At 38.9% G+C, this 25,124-nt stretch overlaps 3 protein-coding genes across 4 annotated transcripts; 2 read left to right on the top strand and 1 right to left on the bottom strand.

Annotated features, from left to right (window-relative positions):
* Positions 1-1,742: 1,742 nt before the first annotated feature.
* Positions 1,743-3,366, bottom strand: LOC308401617 (uncharacterized protein). The gene is made up of 4 exons (XM_080889886.1): positions 3,323-3,366; positions 2,572-2,627; positions 2,105-2,464; positions 1,743-1,925 (listed from the first exon to the last, which is right to left on the bottom strand). The coding sequence occupies exons 1-4, from the start codon at positions 3,334-3,336 to the stop codon at positions 1,768-1,770; spliced, it is 588 nt and encodes a 195-aa protein (XP_080746012.1). The 5' UTR covers positions 3,337-3,366; the 3' UTR covers positions 1,743-1,767.
* Positions 3,367-3,971: 605 nt separating this feature from the next.
* LOC308401635 (programmed cell death 1 ligand 1-like) lies at positions 3,972-11,185 on the top strand. Of its 2 annotated transcripts, none has more exons than XM_080889938.1 (4): positions 3,972-4,109; positions 10,085-10,140; positions 10,248-10,607; positions 10,736-11,185. In XM_080889938.1, coding segments are annotated over exons 1-4 (567 nt in total). In that variant the 5' UTR covers positions 3,972-4,107; the 3' UTR covers positions 10,885-11,185. The 2 variants fall into 2 exon arrangements, with proteins under 2 accessions (XP_080746064.1, XP_080746063.1); XM_080889937.1 differs by having other exon boundaries at positions 10,733-11,185.
* An 11,255-nt stretch (positions 11,186-22,440) lies between these two features.
* On the top strand, positions 22,441-24,408 carry LOC308408384 (histone H4-like; the record flags this gene model as incomplete). Its single annotated transcript, XM_080900587.1, has 2 exons — positions 22,441-22,457; positions 23,376-24,408. The coding sequence occupies 2 exons, from the start codon at positions 22,441-22,443 to the stop codon at positions 23,671-23,673; spliced, it is 315 nt and encodes a 104-aa protein (XP_080756713.1). The 3' UTR covers positions 23,674-24,408.
* Positions 24,409-25,124: the final 716 nt, after the last annotated feature.

Raw genomic sequence — 25,124 nt, 5'->3', positions numbered from 1 at the left:
GCGCCACCATCTGGACAGACAGGCTCATATAAGCTCTAACTGTAGCTGAGTGTTGATGTTCAAACTGCAGCATTTCTGTGAGATTCTTTGAATGTTACTTTGTACATTTGGTGAAGCTGTTGCTGCTGTGATGCTCCTCCTCTATAACACTCATAAGTCAGTATATTACTGTGATATATACACTGTTTGTACCTGTTCTATTTATTTCCTGTATTTAACTTATTTAAATCTGTTCTGAGGTCAGATAACCAGTGGAAAACAGATGTGACGACAGAGCTCATATAAGATGCTAAAATACAACAGAAACATTCATGCCACTGTTTTACATCTCAGATGAGTAGACTAGGACATAGATGAGTCAGTAAAAATATAAAATACAAATAAAAGGTTCAGTTCTCTTACAAAGAAATGAACTGGAAGTGATTTTCAAAACTGATAAAGAAGTGCTGCCATGTTTCACAACAATAACTAACGTTACCTGTCATAATGTTTTTAACCAGCTGTTGTTGTTGACTCAGCTGTCTGGAGACACCAGGGTCACATGTTTAATCTGCTTATTGCCACAATAAATAATTGTGATAATACTGAAACCTTTGTTAGAGAACTTACACTCACACATTTCTGATCATGAACAACTATCAGCAAATAAAGATGTCCAGTATTGGTGTTATTGAAGCTCCTCTCAGCTACAGTCTGATCCAAAGTGTAGATTTCTACAGCAGAGTTCTTGAACTGGATGAATCTCACGTTTGTTCCTGATGCTTCACTTTTATTTTTGTTTTAAATCCAGGCTGAACTTTGAACTACATGATGACACAACTCTGAGACCTGCTGCCTGCAGGACACAAATCATCGGTGGAGATTCTGAGGTCAACGAAATAAAAAATGGAGGCTGGGGGATGTTCCTGAATAAAGATAAAACATCCACAGTTTCATATGTATTATGGGAGAGGATGACCACAGCAGCAACAGCTTCACCAAATGGAGAAAATTACAGTATTTATTGGAACTTCAATAGACATGAAAACATTTTTTCCTTGTTCCTTTGAGGCATCACTGCTCACAACATGCTGCTCTTTTTCTCTGTTACTGATGTATAATGTAGGTGTTTGTAGGTAACTGTTGAAAACCTCAGATCACATTTATATCACTTCAAATTTATACTGACATGTTTTAAATTTTTTCATGAGTTCAAGTTGCTGAGCTGAGCTTTTCAACATCTGAACATGAAGTAAAAATATTCTGATCATTTCCAGCTCTGAGTTTGTATTCTGTGAGTCTACAAGAGTAACTCTGAATGATTCACATGCTTCGTTATATTTATCTGTGTCTTTGTGAGGAAATGAAAAGAAAAACAGCCTGAATGGAGGAAGTGAGCCGAGGAGCAGAGATGTAAAAATGGTTTGAGATCACGTCTGAGGAAGTCATGTGGAAGAAAGTCCTGTGATGTGATGTGTTCGCAAAGTATGACAAACATGTGTGTCCTACAGGTCCAGCTGACCCAAACACTACACCACCCTGTGTGGGGAAACATTCTATCACTATGTGGAAATTATCCAAAGTGATTTAAGAAACTTTTTTATGAACAATTATTACAATAGAAATGTTATTTATAAGATTGCAGATTATTTCAGCTGCATTAACTTAAATTCAGCACCAGGAAATTTAACATTTTATTCTACAACTTATTTTCCGCCATTAGTCAAAGGAAGAGAGTCGTGTAGTCTTTAGGTTGAGGGTAACTTGTTGTTTTTTGATTTTGCTCTTTTATTTCCTTCCTACAATAAACCAAATGAAAGCAGCCAGCATGGCAGACAGAGGAGCTGTTAGTGCTGTTAGACCCTGTATAGTGCTCAGCATGGTTTTTCCGCAACTCTTTACTTCTCCACTCAAAGTTGATCTCTGAGGTTGGACCTGATCAGCAGCTGTTAAAGACCAGAATGGAAATGTCAGCCATCTGGACTTTAATAATATTAAATATTACAGTTATAAATGAATCATACAGTTAAAGCTTCATAAAGTCTGTTGTTAAACAGCTCAGTCACTACAGCAGTGATACAGATGTACAAAAAATTACTATTATTTTTCTACTTAATCATCTCACCAGTGACGTTGAGTCGACATCTTCCAACACTGAAGCCATAATCAGTGTTGACCTCACACAGGTACAGACCCGAGTCATCAGTCCTGAGTCTGGACAGCTGAAGTCTGATTCGTCCTTCTCTGAGGGCGTCTTTGTCACTCTGGACTCGTCCTGAAAACTTTGCATCCTGAGACTCTGACACCTCAACACCTTCATGAACCTGATACAGGACTGACGATTTATCACTAATGAAGAGTTCACAGAGGACGTTGAGAGTTTGGGTGGATCTGTCAGGTTTGGTGGTGAACGTCCACTCCAGTGTGATGTTGTGGTTCTCCTCTGCCTGATAGCAGGTCTGTGTCACATTGACTACAAATGATCCTGTTGAGGAGACAGAGAGGGAAAGAGAGGAGCAGACACACTGAGAACTGGAACAAATCTGTTGTTGAGCTTTATTTGGAGTTCATAAAGTGAAGCTGTAAACTAACCAGAGACACATGAGGTGAGGATGATGAGCAGCAGGATCCTGCAGATCATCTTCTCCCTGTGAGAGGAGACAGAGGCGAAGAGTCATCAACACATGAGGTCAAAGGTCAGGCAGTACAGCTAGAAGAAGGAAAATCTGTTAAATTAGATTTAAATGAATTTTTGAAACAGTTTCGTAGTTACAGAGGTTTTTTATTCTCTAGAGGGAAAAACAAGATTTGTTTCATGTGAATGTTCAGAAAATAATCAAGGAAAAGATCATGAAATTAAAGCAGCACAATTTTCAATATAGTTTCAAAGATAAAAGCGACATTATGAAAATTTGACCTTGAAGAAGAGGTCAGAGGTCCAAAGTAACATGATATTTAGAATATATATGCTGTCTATACAAACAATTGAAATAAGAAACAGTTGTACACACACGAAGTTTGAGACCGGCTGTGAAAGCGGTTGAGATCACTCTCTGAACTCCCCCCTGAGTCCTGTCCTATGATAATATTTTAATTCAAAAAGAAAAAAAAGTTTTGATTGAAAAAGTCAGATTTTTCCCCACTTGAACTTTTTAGATGAAGCAGTTTTCTCAGATTGTCATAATTACCAACAGAGACACTGACACAAAGTTTCTCCTGACAGTAAAACTTAAACTCTTCCTCTTTTTGAACTCAGTCTGAGTAAATGTGCCAGAGACAGTTTGAGTTTGCTTACAAACACAGAGCATCAGGAAGGACACAGAGATAAAGATGAAATACTTACTGTTGTTGGTTCATTCTCGTTAGGATGATGTTTGGTGGGGCTGCTTTCCTCATAGTGTGGACACAAACGTCAGATACGACGCAGACCTGTCAGTGGGTTTAACGTTTCATGCATTTCTTCCTCTTTCAAGATGTGTTTAACAGCTGAGCTGTTATGTAATCTAAAAACTGTACAGTTAATATCGTGAAGTATAAATGTGGAGTTCACAGTCTGGCTGATGCAGAGACCATTTAGCCCAAACTGCTCCAGAAGACTTTCACAGTTCAGTAATATCCTGTTACAGTCTCTCACACAGAAACACTCCCATTACAGAGACGTTTACAGCCAGAACAACATGGCAGAAGCTGTTTCAGTGCAAACCACAGAACAAAAACAGTGACGGCATGTTTTACACCTCTGCAACACTTTGCATTTCACTTTGTGATGACTTTGACAAAGTTATAATTTGTTCCTTTAAAATGATTTACAGATTAAACTTTACTGACTTTTCATTCTTTAACAAAAACGATCTGTTATTAAAACAAATACTGTTCTACAGGAGGTTTCAAAATCTGCTGTGATGCAACAGGACTGAAGCAATAATCATCCTTCTCTCTTTGTATAAGCAGCTTTGAACTGGTTTTGTCTGCTGAGCTGATCGTGAATGATCAACTCTTCCAAACTATTTTATTATTAAAACAAAACAAAAATGCTGATTTCACGTCAAAGGAGAGAGAGAGAGACCTGATGAAACAGCTGGCTGAAGAAAACAAACCACCAACTAAAGAAGAGGAGACAACAGCAGCATGTATGTGCTTTGTCATATATTTGACTCTATTTCTACTTCCTGCTGCTTTATTTATGTCGAGGGCGTAGATTTGGTTTTGGCATTGGTGGGGACGGATGATTCAACCACCGAACCCTGCCCTGTTTTTTTTTTTTTCCTTTTTGTCTTTGTTTCTTGATAAAAAAGGAGAAATATACTTCCCTGCATATGCTATTATACATGCTTTTAAACCATTTAAACTTAAAAGACATAGTTTTGTTGAATTTGTTAAATTACCATTAAACAAATGACTGACTAAGTATTTTAGGCTTTAGTTTACTTCAGCCATATTCCATATAAATCAGGTATCATACAAACATAAAAATAGCTTCAAATACAGTCATGATAATAAAAGAATATGACTTTAAGGACTTAACAACATTAGTTCAGTTATAGTGCACCAACATCTCTTATATGCATTTGCACTAAGGGAACACTGAATGACCTGGTGGTTTTTGTCCATCTAAGATGACCACAAAGTAAAAGATCTCTCGGCAAAATTATGCAACATTTTAGGCACTATTACCCCGATCAAGTTAGTGAGCTGGGATGTTTTATTCTAAACATGAACTACTGTTACAGCAACAGACATGGACTACATGCCCCACACAACAACTCAATGTCCACTATGTGAAGGGGCCACACACATGCAGAGGAGAAAGAACACAGCCTCAGGGCTGTGTTCTTTCTCCTCTGCTCTTCTCCCTGTACACCAACTGCTGCACCTCCACCCACCAGTCTGTCAAGCTAATCAAGTTTGCAGATGACACCACCGTTATTGGACTCATCTCGGACGGGAATGGGTCTGCCTACAGGAGGGAGGTTGAACGTCTGGTGTCCTGGTGCAGCCACAACAACCTGGTGCTGAATGCCCAGAAGACAGTGGAGATTATTGTGGACTTCAGGAAGCACACAGCCCCACTCCCCACCATCATCCTGACTGACACCCCCATCACCTCTGTGGACTCATTCCGCTTCCTGGGTACCACCATCACCCAGGACCTGAAGTGGGAGCCCACCATCACCTCCGTCATCAAGAAAGCCCAGCAGAGGATGTACTTCCTGAGGCAGCTGAAGAAATTCAACCTGCCAACACAGACGATGATGCAATTCTACACTGCAATCATCGAGTCCATCCTCACCTCCTCCATCACCGTGTGGTACGCTGGAGCCACTATCAGGGACAAACAGAGACTGCAGCGTGTTGTGCGCTCTGCTGAGAAGGTGATTGGCTGCAGACTCCCATCTCTGCAGGACCTGTACACCTCCAGGACACTGCGGCATGCAGCTCGGATCTCAGCTGACCCTTCTCACCCTGGACACAGTCTGTTTGACCTGCTCCCCTCAGGCAGGAGGCTCCGGTCCATTCGCACCAGAACCTCTCGCCATAAGAACAGTTTCTTCCCCTCTGCTGTTGGACACATGAACAATAACCACATGACTGTCCCCGCCACTAACACATGACCCTACGCTGTGTCACTGCATCATTCCATGTTTGGCACTGATCACCACCTGCACTCATGTATATATCTTTCTACGTAGCACTCATAATTCTTATTCTCATGTATATATCTCATGTATATCTCATGCACATATCTTTCTTTCTACATAGCACTTTAATTCTTATTGTTTGCACTGAAGCACCGCAGCAATTTCCTAATGTTGTAAACCTCAACATCTGGCAATAAACCCATTCTGATTCTGATTCTGATTCTCCTCTCGTTAACTGAGATAAACTGCTGGCATGTTTGTTTTACATCTTACATTTTACATTTGGTTTTACATCTATACTGTCCAGTCTCTCCTGGTGGACATGGCATAGAGCAGCATTGTTTAATCTCATTTGAGTCATTGTTAACCTTAGCCATGTTTTTAGTCTTGTGAGAGCACTGAAGCTTCTTTTAGCCTCAGCCGAGGATACTGGGATGATGATAATAAATACTAGTTAATCTATAGCACCAAATCATCAGTCAGTCACCCGTGACCTCGCCTCTTCACCTCTGTCCGAGCTACAACATGGCAGAGCTGCCTCTGTCACCTGATGAATAACAGTGAGCCATTCCACATACATGCAGTCACACATGTGCTTCAACTACAGTCATGAACCACCAAGTCATCATCCAACTTCACCTGTGATCTTGTGTCACCATTACTCTCTGAGCTTTGTGTTGGTTCTTCTGTCACCTGACAAATAGGACGTACATGACAATAAGAATAAAATGTGAAGCTGCTTCAGTGTTTCTGTCAGTTTGTGCAGATCTTGACTGCATTTTTACAACAATTTGTGCAAACTGCACTACAAGGTGGAATATTTGCGCAATCATGACTACCTCATGATATTTTGTCTCAAAAATTAACCCTATGAATATGTCAGTAACAGCCTCTGTAAACTAATATCCTGGCTTGCTCGAGGCTGCCGTTTTCTCTGACAGTTTCAATCAAAATTAGAAATGCTGCTCTGAGACTGAGAGAACTAATAGTGCTGCCTGTTGTGCAGTTAGTTTCCAAAACACGTTATTCATGGTTACATACAATTTTAGACTGATGTGGGCCAAAGCCTAGCATAGCCTGTAACGTTATTATGACGGACACATTTTATGAGTGAACTTGGCTTTAAGTGACTAACAGGTTTCTTTGAAAAACACTTTGTTATATCCAGATTCTTCCTCTTTGCTGCCGTCCTCCTCTCCTCCTCGCAGCGCAGGCTTGCCGCTGCTAAAACTAAACAGAGCTCCCTGAAAGGCACAGCCAATCACATTGGCCATATTTGTCACATGAGTAGGACTCCAGTAGAGAACGTAATTTAACTCTTTCTGCACCGCTGGTTGAATGAGACGCTGACATGTTTTTTTTTTTCTCTTTCTGTCGGGTTTGTTTTTCTTTACTCGAAGAGATCAAATTATTGGTGGGGACAATTCAATAATCGCTGAATATTGGTGGGGACATGTCCCTTCCTTCCATGCCAAATCTACGCCCTTGATTTATGTCTTCTTTATTTTTATGTCACGTTTGTTAAAAACATCTTTGATAAAAGCAGGTTCATCCATATTACTGCTGTTTTTATAATCACAATACTTTATTAATGCCTGAGGAATTTTATTATAGTTTTGATCTGTTTGTCTCCTGATGTCCCTTTTGTTTTATCTAGCCTCAAGTTTTCTCTTCTCTTTGCCTGTCCTCTTGTTTCTAGTTTCCTGTGGTAGGACCTGTCTTTGACCTCAGTCTTGTCTCCGTGTTAATTAGTCCGTATCTTCGGTCATGTTGTTTTTTCGCCTATTTCCTTTTCAGGTCTGTGTTTCTCTCATTCCCTCTGTTCTCTGTATTTAGTCAATCTACGTCTCTGTGTGCGTTTTGTGTACTTCCTGTTTTACTTTGATAGTCACTTGTCTTGTGTGCAGCATGTTGTGTTTTGTTTGCTCGTCTCATTAATTAGATCCTGCTCTGCTGCGTTCCCACCTGAGGTCTGTTCCCTCGTTTGCTCTTGGGTGTATTTACAGTTTTTTCTGAATGCTTAAACCCTAACTGTGATTCCTGTAGCACAATCTCTAAAACTATTCAGACTTATAGCAAAACCACTCACTGAGTTTGCAAAACTAAAAGCACAAAAACTGCTTTGCACTCAGTTTGCAATTTTGTAACACACACTTTGCAAAACTGTAGGCACAATTCACTGCACAACACTCAATTTCCAAATTTCCAACACACTCCTAGCAAAAGTATACACATGTATGGCTATCATTAACACTAATTTGCCAACTGTCTGGCACACTTTCACATGTGAAAACTTTTTTAGATAATTAGTTCACTTTGCAATCAGCCTAAGCACTATAATACAGGTAAGCTGTGTGTGCGGAGTACAATGGAGGGAGCAGAAAGAGTGAGAAGTAGAGGAGGCCGAGGAAGAGGACGTGGAGGTGAAGAAGTAGGACGAAGAGGACGACAAGGACAAGGAGGAGCAAGAGGAAGACGAGGAGGGGGGAGAGGAAGGGTAGGAAGAGTAAGAAATAGAATTGCTGATGACATCAGAGCTACAATAGTGGACCATGTAATCAACCGTGGAATGACCCTGAGGGTAGCTGGCCAACGGGTCCAGCCTAACTCGAGCCGCTACACTGTAGCAAGTACCATAAGGACATCTTGAAATGAGAATCAGTTAGTACAGTCACTTTGCACAAAGATTTGTAGCACTGCCATTTGCCAATGAGAAACACACCAATACCATTGATGTAAAAATACTGAAATTGTTACTTTACAGAATTGCTAGATGACCAGATGCTGGGGCAGAGGAAGCATGTTCACTGCAGACCAAGTAACCCATATAGTCATTATGGCGATTGCAAATAATCCTATACTTGGAAATAAACACTTGTGTTTGTTTTGATGTGTTTGAATAAACACCAGTACTTGAAGTTTGGATCCCTCTATGCTTATGGATCTATGACAGAAGTATGAGCTCAAACTGACATAGCCTACCTTGTGCACAGAGAAAGCAAAAGCCAGATGTGTTTTGTATTCATATCATCAACGTGCAGTTGGCGCATTGTGTGCTTAGTAGATGATGGCTTGTGTGTACTGTTTGATACGGAAACACCATTTTTACAAAGGTGTGAAGAGTTAATCTAGCTGTGTTTGCTTTTGCAAGAGAACTACAATGTTTTGATTATTGGGTGACAGGTTTTCTTATTTGTGTGAAGAGTTTTGCAAAATTAGCCAATAGTTACAAAAAATGTGCTTAAGCAATCAGAAAAAACTGTAATGTCTGCATCTCCCTCACTTCTGTGTGTTCTTCCAGTCTGTTTAGTTTCTGGTGTTTCCCAGTTTTATTTTGTAATCTTTAATTGTAGCAAAAAAAAAAGCTACTTTTGTGGTTTAGTTTTAGGCTCTTTGAATTTTTGAATTCTGCATTTTGGGTCCATTCGTGCCTGCCTCACACAGCTGTTATGAAATACAAACAGTAACAGAATGAACTAAATTAAGTAACACAATATGTTACAAAGTTTACAAAATATAAGAAATAGCTCAGTTTAAATACCCAGAAGATGAAATATTTATGACTGACATTTTACTCTAAACTTTAAAACAAAGTTTTAACGTTTCTTGAAAAATTATGGGTAATATAAAATTTTATTGATTTACATATTTGAGGTGACCTTGACCTGATTTTCACCAAAATTAAATCAGCTGAGCTGTTCTTGGTTTCTGCCATCACACAACATTCGAAAATGATACCAGTGGACACTGGACTACGAACAAACAGACAGGGAGACAATTGTAAATTTTAGAATATAAAAATTTTGACTTTGTGATAAATAATGTAAAAATTGTGTTACATCTTCAGCATGTATGTCAGGCATGAGGTCACCTTTTTGGTAAGGACAGCAGTTAATGGCACTTTTTCAGTCTGTTCATTCTGTTTTACTGTCAGTGATCTGTCAGAGACGCTGCTTCATTTGAAATGTTGCTTCTTCTGAAGATTTACATTTACTCAAAAGTATTTAGTTTCTCAGCTGCAGAGACGTGAAAATTATATGAGAGTGAAATTTTAAAAAAGAACCAAATTACAGACTTCACTTTTCCCTGGACTAATGCTCTTTACATGAACATTAACAAATGTTCCTGTTTGTAGGAGAAGTTCAGTAAAAAAATGTTTAAGTATTCATAATTTCCTTGTCATTTGACACATGGCGCCACCTTGTGTCAAATTAAAAACATTTCAATTTGTCGGAAAATTTAAAAAATCTAAAATATTTTCAGAGTAAATCAAAGTGCAGGCTTTTCTTCTGGTTGCTTCCCTTGTAGTGGTTTTAGTTCATGTAGTTGTGGGTGGGGATCACAAACAGGATCTGATGTTGTGATGAGTGAATCAAGTCAGACTGTAGATTTTCATTCTTCTAGCTGTACTGACTGACCTTTGACCTCATGTGTTGATGACTCTTCACCTCTGTCTCCTCTCACAGGGAGAAGATGACCTGCAGGATCCTGCTGCTCATCATCCTCACCTCATGTGTGTCTGGTTCGTTTACAGCTTCACTTTATGAACTCCAAATAAAGCTCAACAACAGATTTGTTCCAGTTCTCAGTGTGTCTGCTCCTCTCTTTCCCTCTCTGTCTCCTCAACAGGATCATTTGTAGTCAATGTGACACAGACCTGCTATCAGGCAGAGGAGAACCACAACATCACACTGGAGTGGACGTTCACCACCAAACCTGACAGATCCACCAAAACTCTCAACATCCTCTGTGAACTCTTCATCAGTGATAAAGTCTCAGTCCTGTATCATGTTCATGAAGGTGTTGAGGTGTCAGAGTCTCAGGATGCAAAGTTTTCAGGACGAGTCCAGAGTGACAAAGACGCCCTCAGAGAAGGACGAATCAGACTTCAACTGTCCAGACTCAGGACTGATGACTCGGGTCTGTACCTGTGTGAGGTCAACACTGATTATGGCTTTAGTGTTGGAAGATGTCGACTCAACGTTACTGGTAAGATGAGTGAAACTTTAAAACGTGAGGATAGGTCATATTTTAGTTTATCTTTAGGATAATGAACTTTGGTGAATAGATTTTATGAACTTTCAGGATAAAATAATATTTTCTGTCCTTTCCAGCAGCTGCTGCTGAGACCAAACATCAAACTCCAACAATGAACCCACAGACAGAGAGTCGAGGAAGCATCTGTTGTGGGTTTCTGGGTGACATGTACACCTATGTACCTATATATCTATCTGCACTGAAGATATATACTGTAATCTTCATGTAGACTCTAAAGAACAAGCTGTTTTGCCTTCACCAGGGTTTAGGTGGCACAGTAAAAGGGCAGTTAATGCTGGGGAGAGTTCTCCTGCACTCTTAGAAGGGATGTGTTAAAATTGACACATCATGTGCTAAATTTTAACACATGTGCTGCATCAGATTAGGGACAACACATGATGTGTCAGTTTTAACACAATTAATGTGTCTGCTCCTTTAACACATCTTCTGTGTTAAAAAATGTAAACACAAAGATGTGTTATTTTGACACAAAGATGTGTTAAAATGTGTACATTTCAATTTTTTTTAAAAAGGAGAAAAAAGATGGGTATATATTATACATTTATTGAATTCCATTTTTTATTTGGCATATTATAAATCATTACAAAATGAATGAACAACAGCTGTCAGAATCTTTTCAATTAAAATGTTTTAAATTCAATTTTAGCCAAAGCTATATCACAATTTTTACTTTACAAAATCAAACAAAATTCATATCTGACTAGCTTTCTATCTCTCTAGATCATTAAAATGTCAAAAAAAATTGAAAAAAGGGCAATCATATATATGATTGCCCTTTTTTCAATTTTTCATTTTTTTCAATATATATATATATATATAATGTTCTGATATAATCCAGACAATACATGAATTAAAATTTTTAAAGGTAACAATTGTCATCTTCAACAAATTGTCAACATTTAACAAATGTGCAGTTGCATGCAAACAGAAAAACATACATTTTGGCGAATATAGCATCCAGGTTATACAATTTTGTACCTTGGGTTTAAATACGAAAATCAAAAATTTCAGCCAATCAGTTCATATTGTCTGACCTTTCCACTGCATAGGCATAAAAATGGTCAGTCCTGATAAGCAGTGTATTTGACAAAGATGCCAAATGAGGTTTCTCAGCTCTGTGAACAGAGACTCTCTACATTTTGGACAGGTGAACATTTTACTTGCATCCTTTAATCTGTGCAATCAGCTCCAGTACTTTGGTTTTCCTTTGGGTGGACAGCGGCAGGTCATAGACAAACTCAAAGAAGGTGAAGACGGAGCCAAGTGGTGCTGGATAGGACAAGTTACATACCCAGTACAGTTTGAAAAGCTTATCCACAGCACACGTCAGGCCATCATTCAGAGAAATGGTTACTCTGTCATTCTTAGCAACAATGATGTACTGCCTGGTTGCCCTCTTTAGATCACCGATGCATATCAGCTGGGGTTGGTGTGTTGTGGATGATGCTTCAGGATCACTGCAAAGCGATGCAATACTTGTTCCAGGCTTGGAGATGGGGAAGATAAAGATAGTATTCAGTGAGGTGTAGACAAATGCTTTCCTCAGGTAAATACCGTGAGAACTTTACTGAATACATACCAGTGCAAAAAAGGCTGCAACGACTGGCACCAACTGGTGGGAGTAGGTGTGTTAACACATGGCGGGGGGGGGGGGGGGTTCTTGTTTCCAGGGCAGCTACTGATTTGAGCTTCGGAATGATACTGGCTTCCCATTTTCGCAAAAAGAGGTCCACCTTTCCTCCTGTAAGATTGCCAAACTCCAAGTCCAGCCTACGGAAATAAAAGAAGTGTTTAAGTTTAAAATGAAGCATTAAATACATTAAATCAAAAGTACATTCTGTCCATTTGGTAGCTGTATGGCTAAAATCAAACTTTACAGTATCACATTTCTGTTACCCATTCCACATCAAGCTTACCTACACAGTGAAACAACAATTTACTTGGAGTGGTATTTGAATACAAGTCCATTATTCCTTAATTTTAGCTATGATTTGGGTCCCATCAGACCCTGAGAAAAAATTAGGACTTTTTAGCTGATGTTCAACTTTCTAGCAGACAATTTCTTATGTTGTCTGTCTGCGGTTTGTCCTGTAGAGCTTTTTTGTTGAAAATAGTGCTGCTGAAAGCAGAGTTTCATACAGATTTAGGTGATTTTTTGTAGGGTTTTCACTTCCACGAGCAGCACTTTCTGCATTGTCATTTGATGTCCCTACTATTAGATAGTCATTTGGTGGTACGACTAAGATTTTGGACCATGTGAAAAGTGATGCTCATTGTAATCAGTGCGCAGGGAGTAATGATCAAACTCTGAAGTTATAAAACTTTCAAAATATTCACTAGGAGCTCATAAACATACCTCCAATGTATCGACTCCTGTTACATACTTTGTATGCAAAACACAACTGAGTGGAGAAGGAGTACATAAACCATTACCAGAGAACCAAGCAACTTACCAGACTTGGCATGTCCAAAAACCGTGGGTACTCTCCGAATATTCCAGGCTCTGAGACTGGTGTATGTTTCCTCCATGCCTGACATGATAATTGGAAGGTTCTCAGCTGAGGGCCGCAATAACTTGGGTGACCCACTCATCTGTGCTGCTGGTATTCCCATCCTCTCGCCTGAGCTTCTTGTCTTCACCACAGTCATCTGTCACTTTTCGCTTCTTATAATGTCTCTGCCCCTGGTCGAGATTCCGTCTAAGGTTGCGCAGTTTAGTCTCTAGGAATCCACAATGAGAGACTGGATCATAATAATGCTCCTGAGGAAGAAAGGACAGAGGTATATGGGTAACAGCTGAGCAATTTTAACTGAGAAAAAAAGCTCTAATAAATAAGAATTTTTTTTTTTACAAATTTCTTTCTCATCTATAAAAGTGGTTACAAGGACTTTGACAGATTCTAAGTTGTCATATGTGTGCTGAAAAAATGAAACACATGGCTAAATAAGTAAGATAATTTGCATGGTCAAGTTGCTGTTGTTTGGTTTTTTAAATAACACTGACTATTACTTCCTCAGAAGTTCTGCATAAAAAAGAAACTATATCAGAGCATGTTTCCAGCAATAAGCCTTAAAAAAGAATGTGCACATACTTTAGTTAATCATACTAGATGCAAAAACTGCTTTAACTGCTTGAAAAAATAATCATCTCTGTCAATATGAGGTATATTTCATGTTAAAGTTACTCAGTCTTTATTCCTATTCTCTGCTAGTAAACGAATGGTCGCGGTGATAACTACATTTGCTATATTCAGAGCTAACGACAATATTGTCATTTTACTCAACACTGCTACGGTTAGGTGCTGACTCTGGCGTTGCTCATAGACAACATAATGCCTGTCGGAGCCGCTAGCCAACTACCACACTGGTTCTAAGAGCAATTTCTGAATACTCTAATACATAAATAAAGTAAATAGATAAATACATGAATAAAGTAATACATAAAAATACTACCAAAACACATTAACTCTAATGGAGTATGGCACGAAATCCAAGAACTAATAATAAAATTAAGAGTAGGATATGTTAGCAAGACTGTTACATTAAGGTTAGCTAGGTATAGTTAAGCAGTAATTAACTTAAACTCTAAACTCCTACATAACTCCTATATTTTATATAAATTCACATTCTTCCAGAAACCCGGCATATTTTCAGTACATTAAGATAAACTGGTAAATGATACTTACTGTAAGGTCTGACAACATACTAGGCGACGTAACCTCCATCTTTGTCTCCTTTGTCTCAGTGGCGCGAAAGATAGCGCCCCCTTCCCGCCGCCGGTATGTCATGTTGCTGGGCAGAATTTGTTTCAATTTTAAGCATGTGTGTTCTTACTCATTTCATTTTCTACTTTTGCTTCAATTATATTCACATGTTACGGTCAAAATTAAGCCTGTTCTTTGTGGATACTTATGCTTATCCGGTTGTTCAGTCTGACGTCACTAGCCGTGTCTGGGTCTAAACTCCGCTGCAGGTCCATATATCAAACGATCACTATGGGATTACTGAGAGTTGAAAAACTGTCTAAAGTCTTTCATCTTTAATAAAATGATCAGCGTTCTGCTCTACCAGGTGTAACAATTGAGTTTAACATCCAGGCATCCATGAAAACGGAATTTATGACATTTAACGGAGTTAGAAGTTAGCAGGGAGTTAGCTCGCTAGCTTCTATCTAAATACAATATAGCATGTCCTGACTGCGGGGTTTTGGAAACAAATTAAAACGTACAGCTCTGCTATCACCTCCAGCATAAATGAAGACAGAAAACTAAACAGCAGTGACGTTTGTAGGGTTACTGAAGTTGGGCTAGCTGGTATATAATGATGTGCTACGTGACCGCTAGCGACAAGCATAATATAAACAAGCTAACTTTTTTTCCACTCGATAAAAGTTAATGTGAGTGTTCTCGGTGGTCAGGAACAAATGTAATCGCATGGCAGGATGCTGTAAAAGGACCAAACTTCAGCCAGGAGAACAACTGAGATAATCCATCCACAATACGAGGTTAGTCATTCATATACTGCTGCATGGGCTGGGCTGTAGTTACATCGTAAGGTTTTAAAAACTGAGCTTAAATAAATGATTAGCGGTAATAAAAGCCGAGGGAGGTCAACAGTGATCACTGACTGTTTTAGGAGCTTTTTGAGATCAAATAGAAGAAAATACATAACATTAAACATGTTAACAACACAAAAGCCATATTAAACGCAGACTACTTTAGACCCGGAAGTAGGATTCGTCGCGTCATCACTGAACAACCGGATTGTATAGCCATGGCCATTAATTGGTATGCCATACATATTGAGAAATAAAAAAATAATCCTCTTTCAGAATTTTAGTACACCATACACACCTTGGTCCACATTACATTATAAAATGTTTTATTTGTTGAAAGTAATGAGGAAAGGATTAAGGAAAACAAACAATAACTAAACATTTTATTTATTCAGTTAATATAGTTATAATACATTGTTAATCTACAATTTATTTCACTAAACACAGGGCTAGCATCAAATTACTGAGCTGCTAATTTTAGGTCCTGTTGTTAGATTCTGAAAATAACACACAAAATGTGTTAAACTGTGCAACACATCAAGTGTGTTAAGCGTTTTACACATTTTTTCAATGTTTACACATTTTCTTACACATGTTATGTTAAAATTTACACAAAATGTGTTAATAGTGTAACAACACATTTTTTGTGTCATTTTTTAACACATCCTTTCTAAAAGTGTGAATAACTCCCCCCCCCCATACACACTCAACGTCTTTCACGCACAGCCAAAACTTGTCTCTTAAAAAACAGTAACATTATAACGGAGATGTTGGAGAACAAATGGGAAGTTACCCAGCAGCAGGGGCGGGGTTACTGGCCCCTATAAAGAGGAGACCGGGGCTCTTCTCTTTCTAACTGTCTCTGAGTGGCTCTGCTGTCTGTGCTTACGGCTCTACATCCTGGGGTTTGCTTTGCTTGCTTTATTATGTGTTGTCTTGCTGTTATGTGTATCTACTTTCTTGTTTTTCATATGATTCAGTGCATTAAACTCAGTTCCAAGAATTCTAGTCTGTTCCTGAGCATCTTTTCCACTAACAGAAGTCAAAACGTTGTGGTTTTTCAGTCCTGTTTGATCAGGCCTGCTCCTTGACTGGCTCCACACAGGGATTTGCGCCCTGGCACTTCTTATTTATCCAGGACACAAATATGTGTGAGTGCAAACTTTTTATGAGGTGTGTCAAATGAGCCAGAGACCAGGTTTGTGTTTCACTTAGCTGATTTTAAAACCTCCTCTCAGGCTCACTGCTATATAAAAACAAAGATTACTTTCTGGATTTAACTATCATCATGGTTCATGGAGAAATCTTGTGTTGAGTTCAGGGGTGTTTTAGCCCAAAATGAATTAAAGCACCCCAAAAGATTTCTTACTTTTTTGACAATATTTGGTACAGTATATTGTCTTTTTTGTGTGTGTGATACACTGCAAAAATATAGAAAGCATACAGTACTTGGTTAAGATGTAATATTTTAACAACAAAAGTATAGATACCTGGTGCCCTTGGATGGTTGGTGTATTCCAATCCACCTCTGGCGCTGGTGCCCTACCCTCAATTTTAAATGCATATAGACACTGAGGGTTTTCGGGAGGAGCCGTGCTGCTCTCTGGCTCTACACCCGTTACATCAGTAAGTCTAAGGCCGATTAAAGCCCAACTTAGGCATTCATTAAGTGAATCCACAACTCACAGTTACTTTAACACAGGACACTTTATTAAAGTGGATGAAACAGAAATACACAAAACAACACTGCGGGACAGTCAATCAGTGAACTTGATTATGAATGCAATGCGAGGGGCTTTACAAAATTAACTGTGTACAAAAAGTCAAAAGTGCCTGTCAGCTATGTCATTGTGAACAAAAGACTTAACTCTTCCACTCACTTTTGCTGTTAGGGAATTAATCTGAAGGGTTGCTTGATGGACTCCTAAATTTACATCTCATTTAAAAGAAGATATAAAAGAAAACAGGAGCGGCTAAAACTACCGCCATCTACTGGCCTTTGGCGGAAATGAGGAACAGCATGACTGTGACTGCGGGTGGAGTAGCTCTGGTTGTCCCCATCGCTGTACTGTACACTGAATAAATACACTTGTAGATTTCTCAGAAATAAAATGACATGTGAAGAAGAGCTTATAGTGCTCACCCTGGTGAAGCAAATATTTGGCTTCACATTACAATTCTGACTGTAAAGGACAGGCTTACAAATACAATAAATAAACGGGATTTGTTTTTGTACTTTTAGCCTTTAGTTTCATGTTTAATATTAATAATACATTTTAATTTAGCTTGAAAAGTTATGCTAGTGTAACATAGTTAAATAGATTTGAAGTTAAATCCCACTAAATGGGACATTGGCGCCACCTACTGTTGAAAAAGTCACCCTGCAATATTCACAAAGGGCAGAGGATTCTGGGTAATTCTCAGAATAATGGAGGATTCCTGCGAGGTAAGGGATACGCAAATGTCGTGTGGAGGAAAAATCATATCGCAGGCTGTTAAAGTAATACAGACCCGATTAATTTTGTTGTGTATACATCATTTGTTGCGGGTCATTTCTCCAGTCTTTATGTTGAACTGAGTGCACGTTTATGTGAGATTTATTTATTGGGAGGAGAGGAAACAAAATGGGAGCATAGTTAGCTAACCCTGTTGTTGCTTTCCCGTTTAGATTTTGTGCTGATTGCCCACGACATAAAAAAGAGAGCATTCTAACCATTGCCTTTTTGTTGTGAATGCAGGTATGTGACTGTGCCACACTGTTTAGAGAATTTACATTGTTTCATGTACAGCTTTAAAATATATTTCTATATTCCTTTCATTTGGGAAATTTAACATGCAATGTTAATGGTGTTGAAGTTTTTCTATTTTGGTTGTATAAATTTACCACTATACGATCACACTGCGAGTGGAAATGTAATCCTGAGAATAATGGAGGATTCCTGCGAGATTTTGTGCTGATTGCCCACGACATTAAAAAGAGAGCATTCTAACCATTGCCTTTTTGTTGTGAATGCAGACCAGAGAAGACACTACACAGAGGTCACACTAGACTCTGGGTAAAACGTTAAGAGGGTGTCTGGTTTTTGTTACTAATGTGGACACTTGGGTTTAGTTTCAATTGATTAATTATGTGAAATAAAAATATGAACTCGACTCGGGCATTGTGGGTGCAATTTGGTGAGAGCCTCCCTTTGGTTAGACTTAATTTGTCATTAAAAAAAAGACACGATTTCCACATAGAGAATAGAAGAGAGGGTGGAGCCACTGAGCTCCGAGCCGCCCGGCTGTTTTCCTTTACGTCCGCTGAGCACACATAAAAAGACTGCTCCGTCGGGTTGAGCTTCATTCGACTTTGCTTGTTCAAAGAAGAAACTGTAACCATGAGTGGACGAGGCAAGGGTCGCTTCTTGGAGATCTCTTTTTCCAACGCTTCACATCCGAAATGGAAAGACTGGCAAGTGGAGTCTTCTGTCCAGGTCGAGGTAGTGACTCTTGTTGTTAAATTCTGGACTGGAAGGATTCCAGACCAAGATATCGAGCTATATCTTAAAAGGTATTGCGAGATTCTTCAACCCCCAGTCAAGCCAGTAGATAAATTCGGATTCTGGTATGGAGTCCGAAAATACAAAGTTCGGATGCGTAGAGATGAAGTTGGACATATAATCTCCATCCCTAATTCCATCTCGTTGGGCCCCTACAATGGCAGGATTATTTATCCTGGCCAATCGGCAAGGTGCTTTATCTGCCAAGGTCCAGACCATCAGGCGAGAGAATGCCCCACTATCAGATGTTGGAAATGTGGTGAGTTGGGCCACAAGGCTAAAATTTGCCAAAACGAAAGTGAGTGCTCACTCTGTGGTGCGAAAGGACACACTTTCTTTAAATGTCCCAAATCCTTTGCAAATATGACTAAAGCTTCCCAGCAGCCCTCCACGAGTGCTTTTCGCACGAACTTTCCAACCACCTCAGCGCTGTCAGTGGCTTCAAATCCAGCCCTGCTACAGGAAAGGCCCACACATGGAAATGTGTCCTTGATAAATCCATTGGCTGTCTCAGATGCTGCCTCAGGACAAGAACCAGGCAGTCGTAACACAACAAATCTTCCGGGAGTAACGGAGCCGCAGACACACAATAACAACATAAAAGAGGATTTGACGCTTTCAAGACAACCCGAAGAAATGGCAGTTGGAGGTGGAGAGGAACCGGGAGACCAATCCTTCTCACAAACCTCTGATGTGGAATGTGAGAGCGATGACGAGCGAAGGGAAAGCGAGGAAGAAAATTCATCTGAAAGCTATCTAAGTGCAAGTGATAGTGAAGAATCACCCATTTCGACTCCTGTGGAGACTTCTCCTACAGATGATCCTGCAGGACAAGATGATGTGGATCCACAAATAGGGATCTTTCTTAACAAACAGCATCCTGCGATGGAGGAATTGGTCAATGAAACAACGACAGGAGGAAGGAAAAGAAGTGTCTCGATGGCGTCTTATGGCAGAGATAAGAGAAAAGACGATCGATCCAGCCCTCCGCAAGGTAATGTTGAATCTACAATGTTCCCTCCCTTTACTGAATAACCCTTCTACTACATAAATATGAGTATTCTTAAAATAATAACATGGAATGTTAGAGGGTTACAATCAGAAAGACTAAGAAAAAGGAAAGTTGAAAATTTATCAAAACTAAATTATGATATTCTCTGTCTACAAGAGATGAGACTGAAAAGTGACAATGATATATCTGCACTAACTCAAATGTGGTGTCCGGGGCACTCAATAATTTCAATCGGGGAGGATAGTGCAGATGGAGTTGGTATCTTTTTTAAAGACTCAAATGTGAATATAATAAAACGAAGAGACATTATCCCTGGAAGACTTCTTTTAGTTGACTGTTTTTATCATGGACAGAAGATGCGGATCATCAATGTTTACACTGCACCTGAAAGGACAAAGAAAATGAGGCTGTTAAAAAAATGAAGCAGCTCTTGGAAGTGGGTTTTGATTTAATAATGTGTGGCGATTTTAATATTGTAACGGAGGAAAGTGATAGAGTTGCTACAACGCCTTTTAAGGTCAATCGTGAAGGTAAATTTTTAGCGCAGGTTTGCGCAGATGCTTCCCTTAGAGATCTCTATAGAATATTACATCCCACAAAGATTCATTTTACTAGATTTGACACAAATGTCAAGACTAGAATAGATAGGATTTATATTTCTTCTTCAATACACGCCCTTAACTATGACACCTATATGACTGATCTATCTGATCACATGATTGTTAAAGCCACAATGCAGTGTGGTCTTGACTATCCTAAAAGCTATTGGAAATTAAATACAACGTGTTTGAGGAATTTGGCGCTAATACAAGAACTAAAATGTGAAATTAAAAAAATATTGCAATTAAGAGTTCTGGTAAGTTCTGAGATAGAACTGTGGGATTTGCTTAAAAGCCGATTGAAAGATTTCTTCAAATTTAAATGTCGGGAGTTAAATCATGCCAAGAATATGAAATATAATGAAGATGTAAAAGCATATATAAGTCTAAAGTATAAAAAAAGAAACGAAGAAGAGGAACATCAGATGGATGAGTTGAAAAAAGAAATATAATTGATAAATAAAGAATTATTATTTAATATGCAGATAACAGCAGGGTGTGATGAAAACGGAAATACTGACTTTGCGATTGTCACTGGTCAGAAGAGACGTGGTAGCAACTTTATCCCCTCTATTAGAGATGGAAGTGGAAAATTAACCGCCAATGAGAGTGAGAAAAGATACGTTGTCAGAGAACAATGCCTTTCCATGTTTTCTACATTACCTTCAGACAGTAATGCTTTACGATCATTGTTAAGAGTTATTGAACCTTTTGAACCTTCTGTTTTTGATTCACTCCTTGGGGCGATAAGAAAAGAAGAGGTTGCAGCTGCTATCGAGCAACTGAATAATAATAAAACTCCAGGATTAGATGTTCTCCCAGCTGAGTTCTACAAGCTGGGCATAGCAGAAGTAAATGAACTTTTAACCTCAACTTTGAATTCAGGGCTTGAAAAAGGAGTATTATGTGAGTCTTTCTATTTTGGCCTGATGTGTTTATTATATAAAAAAGGTGATAAAAGTGATATAAATAATTATAGACCACTAACAATAATGAATGTTGATTATAAAATATTAGCTAAAATAATAATGAATAGACTAGAAGATATATTAGATAAAATTATTGTGAGGGAACAGACATGTGCTATAAAAGGTCGCCAGATGTGGGATAATCTGTGCACCCTAAGAGAGGTAATATACTCCAGAAGAGACTCTGACTTTTTTATTCTTAGCTTAGATCAAAAGAAAGCATTTGATTATCTTTCTCATTCGTATATATGGGCAGTTATGAAAGCCTATGGGATGCCGGACGATTTCATCGCCATGGTAAAATTGTTATATAAAAATTCCATCATACAAGTCAAGGTAAATGGAAGTTTGACCGAACAATTCCATGCTTCGTGTGGAGTGAAACAGGGATGCCCACTAAGCGCTGCTTTGTATGTTTTAGCCATCAATCCCTTATTGAAACTAATTAATAAAGACACTAATATTAAAGGTTACTGTTTTAATGATGGCTATAGAGTGACAGCTATGGCTTATGCCAACGATGTTACAGTTATTATTAGGAACCAGGATGAGTTGGACAGGTTATTTTTTCACCTCAAACAATATGAATTGGCATCAGGGGCAAAATTAAACCCAGAAAAAACAGAAGGCGTGTGGTTTGGTTCCTCACTGCAAAAGCCGAAAATAAACATACAAGTAAATGACGAAATGAAAGTCTTGGGAATTTGGATCAACAAAGGAGACCCCTGTTTGTCAAACTGGTCTAAAAAGGAATGTGAAATTAAAGAAGAAGTTGCTAAGTGGGAAAATAAAAATACTAACTATAAAGCACGAGTAAATATAGTTAAAACCCATATAGTATCTAAACTTCTCTTCCTTGCCACAGTTTTTCCTCCTCCTCACAAATCACTTTTACTTTTAAACAAACTGTGTGTTAAATTAATATGGGGAACAAACCGTGAGGTTACGAAACGAACTTTAATGTATAAAGGCAAAGAGTGTGGATTGGGTGCGCCAGATCTCCGTATCACTTTGAGGATTCCTTTTATTAAAAATGTGTTTAGCGCTCTTAATAGGAGAACCCCATGGATTAGAGGTAACGAAGTACAATGGGGAAAACTAAAAGGTAGGGCTAGATCCAATATGCCGTATTATAAACTCCTCTTTGGCGACACTACGGAACAGTGGAAAGACCTTAATATTAACTGGACACAAGTATCCACTAAACAAGTATACAATATAATTAACAGTAAAAATAATGAAGGACAGATAAAATATAAGGGCGTGGGCGTAGAAGAATGCCCGCTAGTAGTTAAAAATATCTACGACAAATTAATCTCTGAAAATATGAGAGACACTGTGTGGTTGATTTCTGTTGGACGCCTCCCTGTTAGAGCGGTGGTGCAGTGGAGCTGTTATGTTACCACCAAAGAATGTCCAATGCCACGGTGTGTCGAGGATGAAACCCTTGAACATTTACTGTTATCCTGTTATAGAACAGTAGAAATCAGACAACAGATGACTAAAATGGGTTTTGAAATTGACAACAATATACAAGCTATAAAATATGGTCTGTTTAAAGAAAAAATGTATGACAGTAAAAGACGCCTCTTTTGGCTTATTATGTGTGTCATTAACACCCACATTTGGAAAACCAGAGCCAAGGTGGTCATTGAGCAAAAAATGATAGATAGCGTTGCTGTGTGCAAAAATATCCTTACAGACCTGAGAAGGAGGAAGACTTTAGAACAAAAAAAGAATAGCCCTTTACCTTGGGACCTTTTGAAGATATAATTAATGTTAATATGTTTGATTAATTTAACTTTTGTATTATTTAACTTTTGTATTAATGTATCTATTGTAAATTATTAAGAGATAGCAAGGGTGGTTAGGAAAAGACCTGCCGTGGGAGCTTTTATTATTGTAATATGTAAAATAAGATGTGAATAATTTGTGCATGGTGCTTGTATTATGTGTATTTGTAATTGTGAATTTTGATATTTAAATAAAGTGATTTTTAATTTAAAAAAAAAAAAAAAAAAAGCAAGGGTGGCAAAGGACTCGGCAAGGGAGGCGCCAAGCGTCACCGTAAAGTTCTCCGTGATAACATCCAGGGTATCACCAAACCCGCTATCCGTCGTCTGGCTCGCCGTGGCGGAGTGAAGCGTATCTCCGGCCTGATCTACGAGGAGACTCGTGGTGTGCTCAAGGTGTTCCTGGAGAACGTCATCCGTGATGCCGTCACCTACACTGAGCACGCCAAGAGGAAGACTGTGACTGCCATGGATGTGGTGTACGCTCTGAAGAGGCAGGGCCGCACTCTGTACGGCTTTGGCGGTTAAACTCATTCGCCCTAATCCATCAAACGGCTCTTTTAAGAGCCACCCACTTTCACTTTGAGAGTTTTGTTCCCTTATGACCGACTGACATTGCCTACATATTGTAACGGACTGGGTTACAAGTCAGTTGACTGTTGTGTTATCAGTGTATTGTGTTCAGAATTGCCAATTACTTACGGCATAGTTGGACCACATCCGCAGCATGGTGATTTACCGAGTGTCCTTGAATGTGCAGTAGTCGAGAGGCCGGTTAGTCTGTCAATCACATCAGCTACCAATGACAGTCTGGAGGAGAGCAGGTGTGTGGTTGGCTGACAGTGTTCGGGGGCGGGGATTAGAGTAGTTTGTGTGTGGCGGAAGACAGAAGAGTGTCGGGGGTTGTGCTGTTGCTGTAGAGGGCACTTTCCCCGTTGTTTTGGCGTTGGCTACGGCCCACATTAGCCCGTGTTACTATTCTGAATAAACACCGGTAACCGGAACGCTGATCGTCTGTCGAGGGACGCTACAAGATTATATTGACTCTCCGTTTTGCTATAAGATTCAGCTGTAATGCGTGCTTTTCTTCACAACGTTACAATAACTGTCATGACCACAAACTGAACTTCACAGGTTACAGGCCTATTCAATACCACTGTTTATTAATACTCACTGAACAGTCATAGACCAAACAAAAGAAAAATAATAAATTTCACTTATTCATCAGTTTATTTGTAAATGTCTTCCTGCCATAAATCTGCTTGAAACAGAAGTGCTTGCTTAGTAGATTCTTTTTTTTAAATTTATTTATTTTTTTTAGGTAACTAACCCACCTTTGATCTAGTAAAAGGTGGACATGAGTGGCTGAAACCCAATGAAGCTTCTTAAACCTCTTCCTGATGTGTGCCTGAAATATCATCTTCACCAATCATATCAATATAACAGTTTTGATGTGATCTCACTCTCACAATCCTGACATAACCTTCATACAAGCAACATTGTCTAACATATGTTTTAGTACGCAGATTTTATGCACTTGAAATGCAACATGTCTGTTTAAACTGCAAACAAAGTATCAAAAGCAACTGTAAATGATCTGCGATGAAACGACCCACATCGCAAACAAGAAGTTTTGCCAGGTTGTCTACATTTAGTTGACGTGCGTCCAGGTATAAATAATAATAATAATTTAAAAAAAGCTCCTTTGAAGGAGTGGATCAGAATTACAGAAAATACACCACACCACTAGTGTTTGCATGTAGCTCACAGCTGTGGTTCGCTTTCGGTCTAAATGAATCTTAGACCTAAATGAGAGTTTGTAGTGATTTACAATTATAAGTCTGAACCTCTTTAATCTGTTCAGCTGTCTTGTTTTTAAGTTTTAATGCAAGTACTTTAAGGAACAAACAATGAGACAATGTTTATGCTTCTGACAGCATAAACTCTGACAGCACTGAGCAGCTCCTTTAGTGGCAGGC

Source organism: Rhamphochromis sp. 'chilingali', assembly GCF_963969265.1.
Source record: "Rhamphochromis sp. 'chilingali' genome assembly, chromosome: 1".
Taxonomy (NCBI): Eukaryota; Metazoa; Chordata; class Actinopteri; order Cichliformes; family Cichlidae; genus Rhamphochromis; species Rhamphochromis sp. 'chilingali'.
The sequence above is the reverse complement of the archived record's forward strand: the minus strand, read 5'-3'. Positions and strand labels throughout refer to the sequence as shown.

Excerpts from the sequence above, each read along its gene's own strand:
- LOC308401617 (XM_080889886.1), bottom strand. Across the intron at positions 2,465-2,571 it reads CCTCACCTCATGTGTCTCTG|GATCATTTGTAGTCAATGTG; the intron begins GTTAGTTTACAG and ends TCTCCTCAACAG. Across the intron at positions 1,926-2,104 it reads ATGTCGACTCAACGTCACTG|CTGCTGATCAGGTCCAACCT; the intron begins GTGAGATGATTA and ends GGTCTTTAACAG.
- LOC308401635 (XM_080889937.1), top strand. Across the intron at positions 10,141-10,247 it reads CCTCACCTCATGTGTGTCTG|GATCATTTGTAGTCAATGTG; the intron begins GTTCGTTTACAG and ends TCTCCTCAACAG. Across the intron at positions 10,608-10,732 it reads ATGTCGACTCAACGTTACTG|CAGCTGCTGCTGAGACCAAA; the intron begins GTAAGATGAGTG and ends TGTCCTTTCCAG.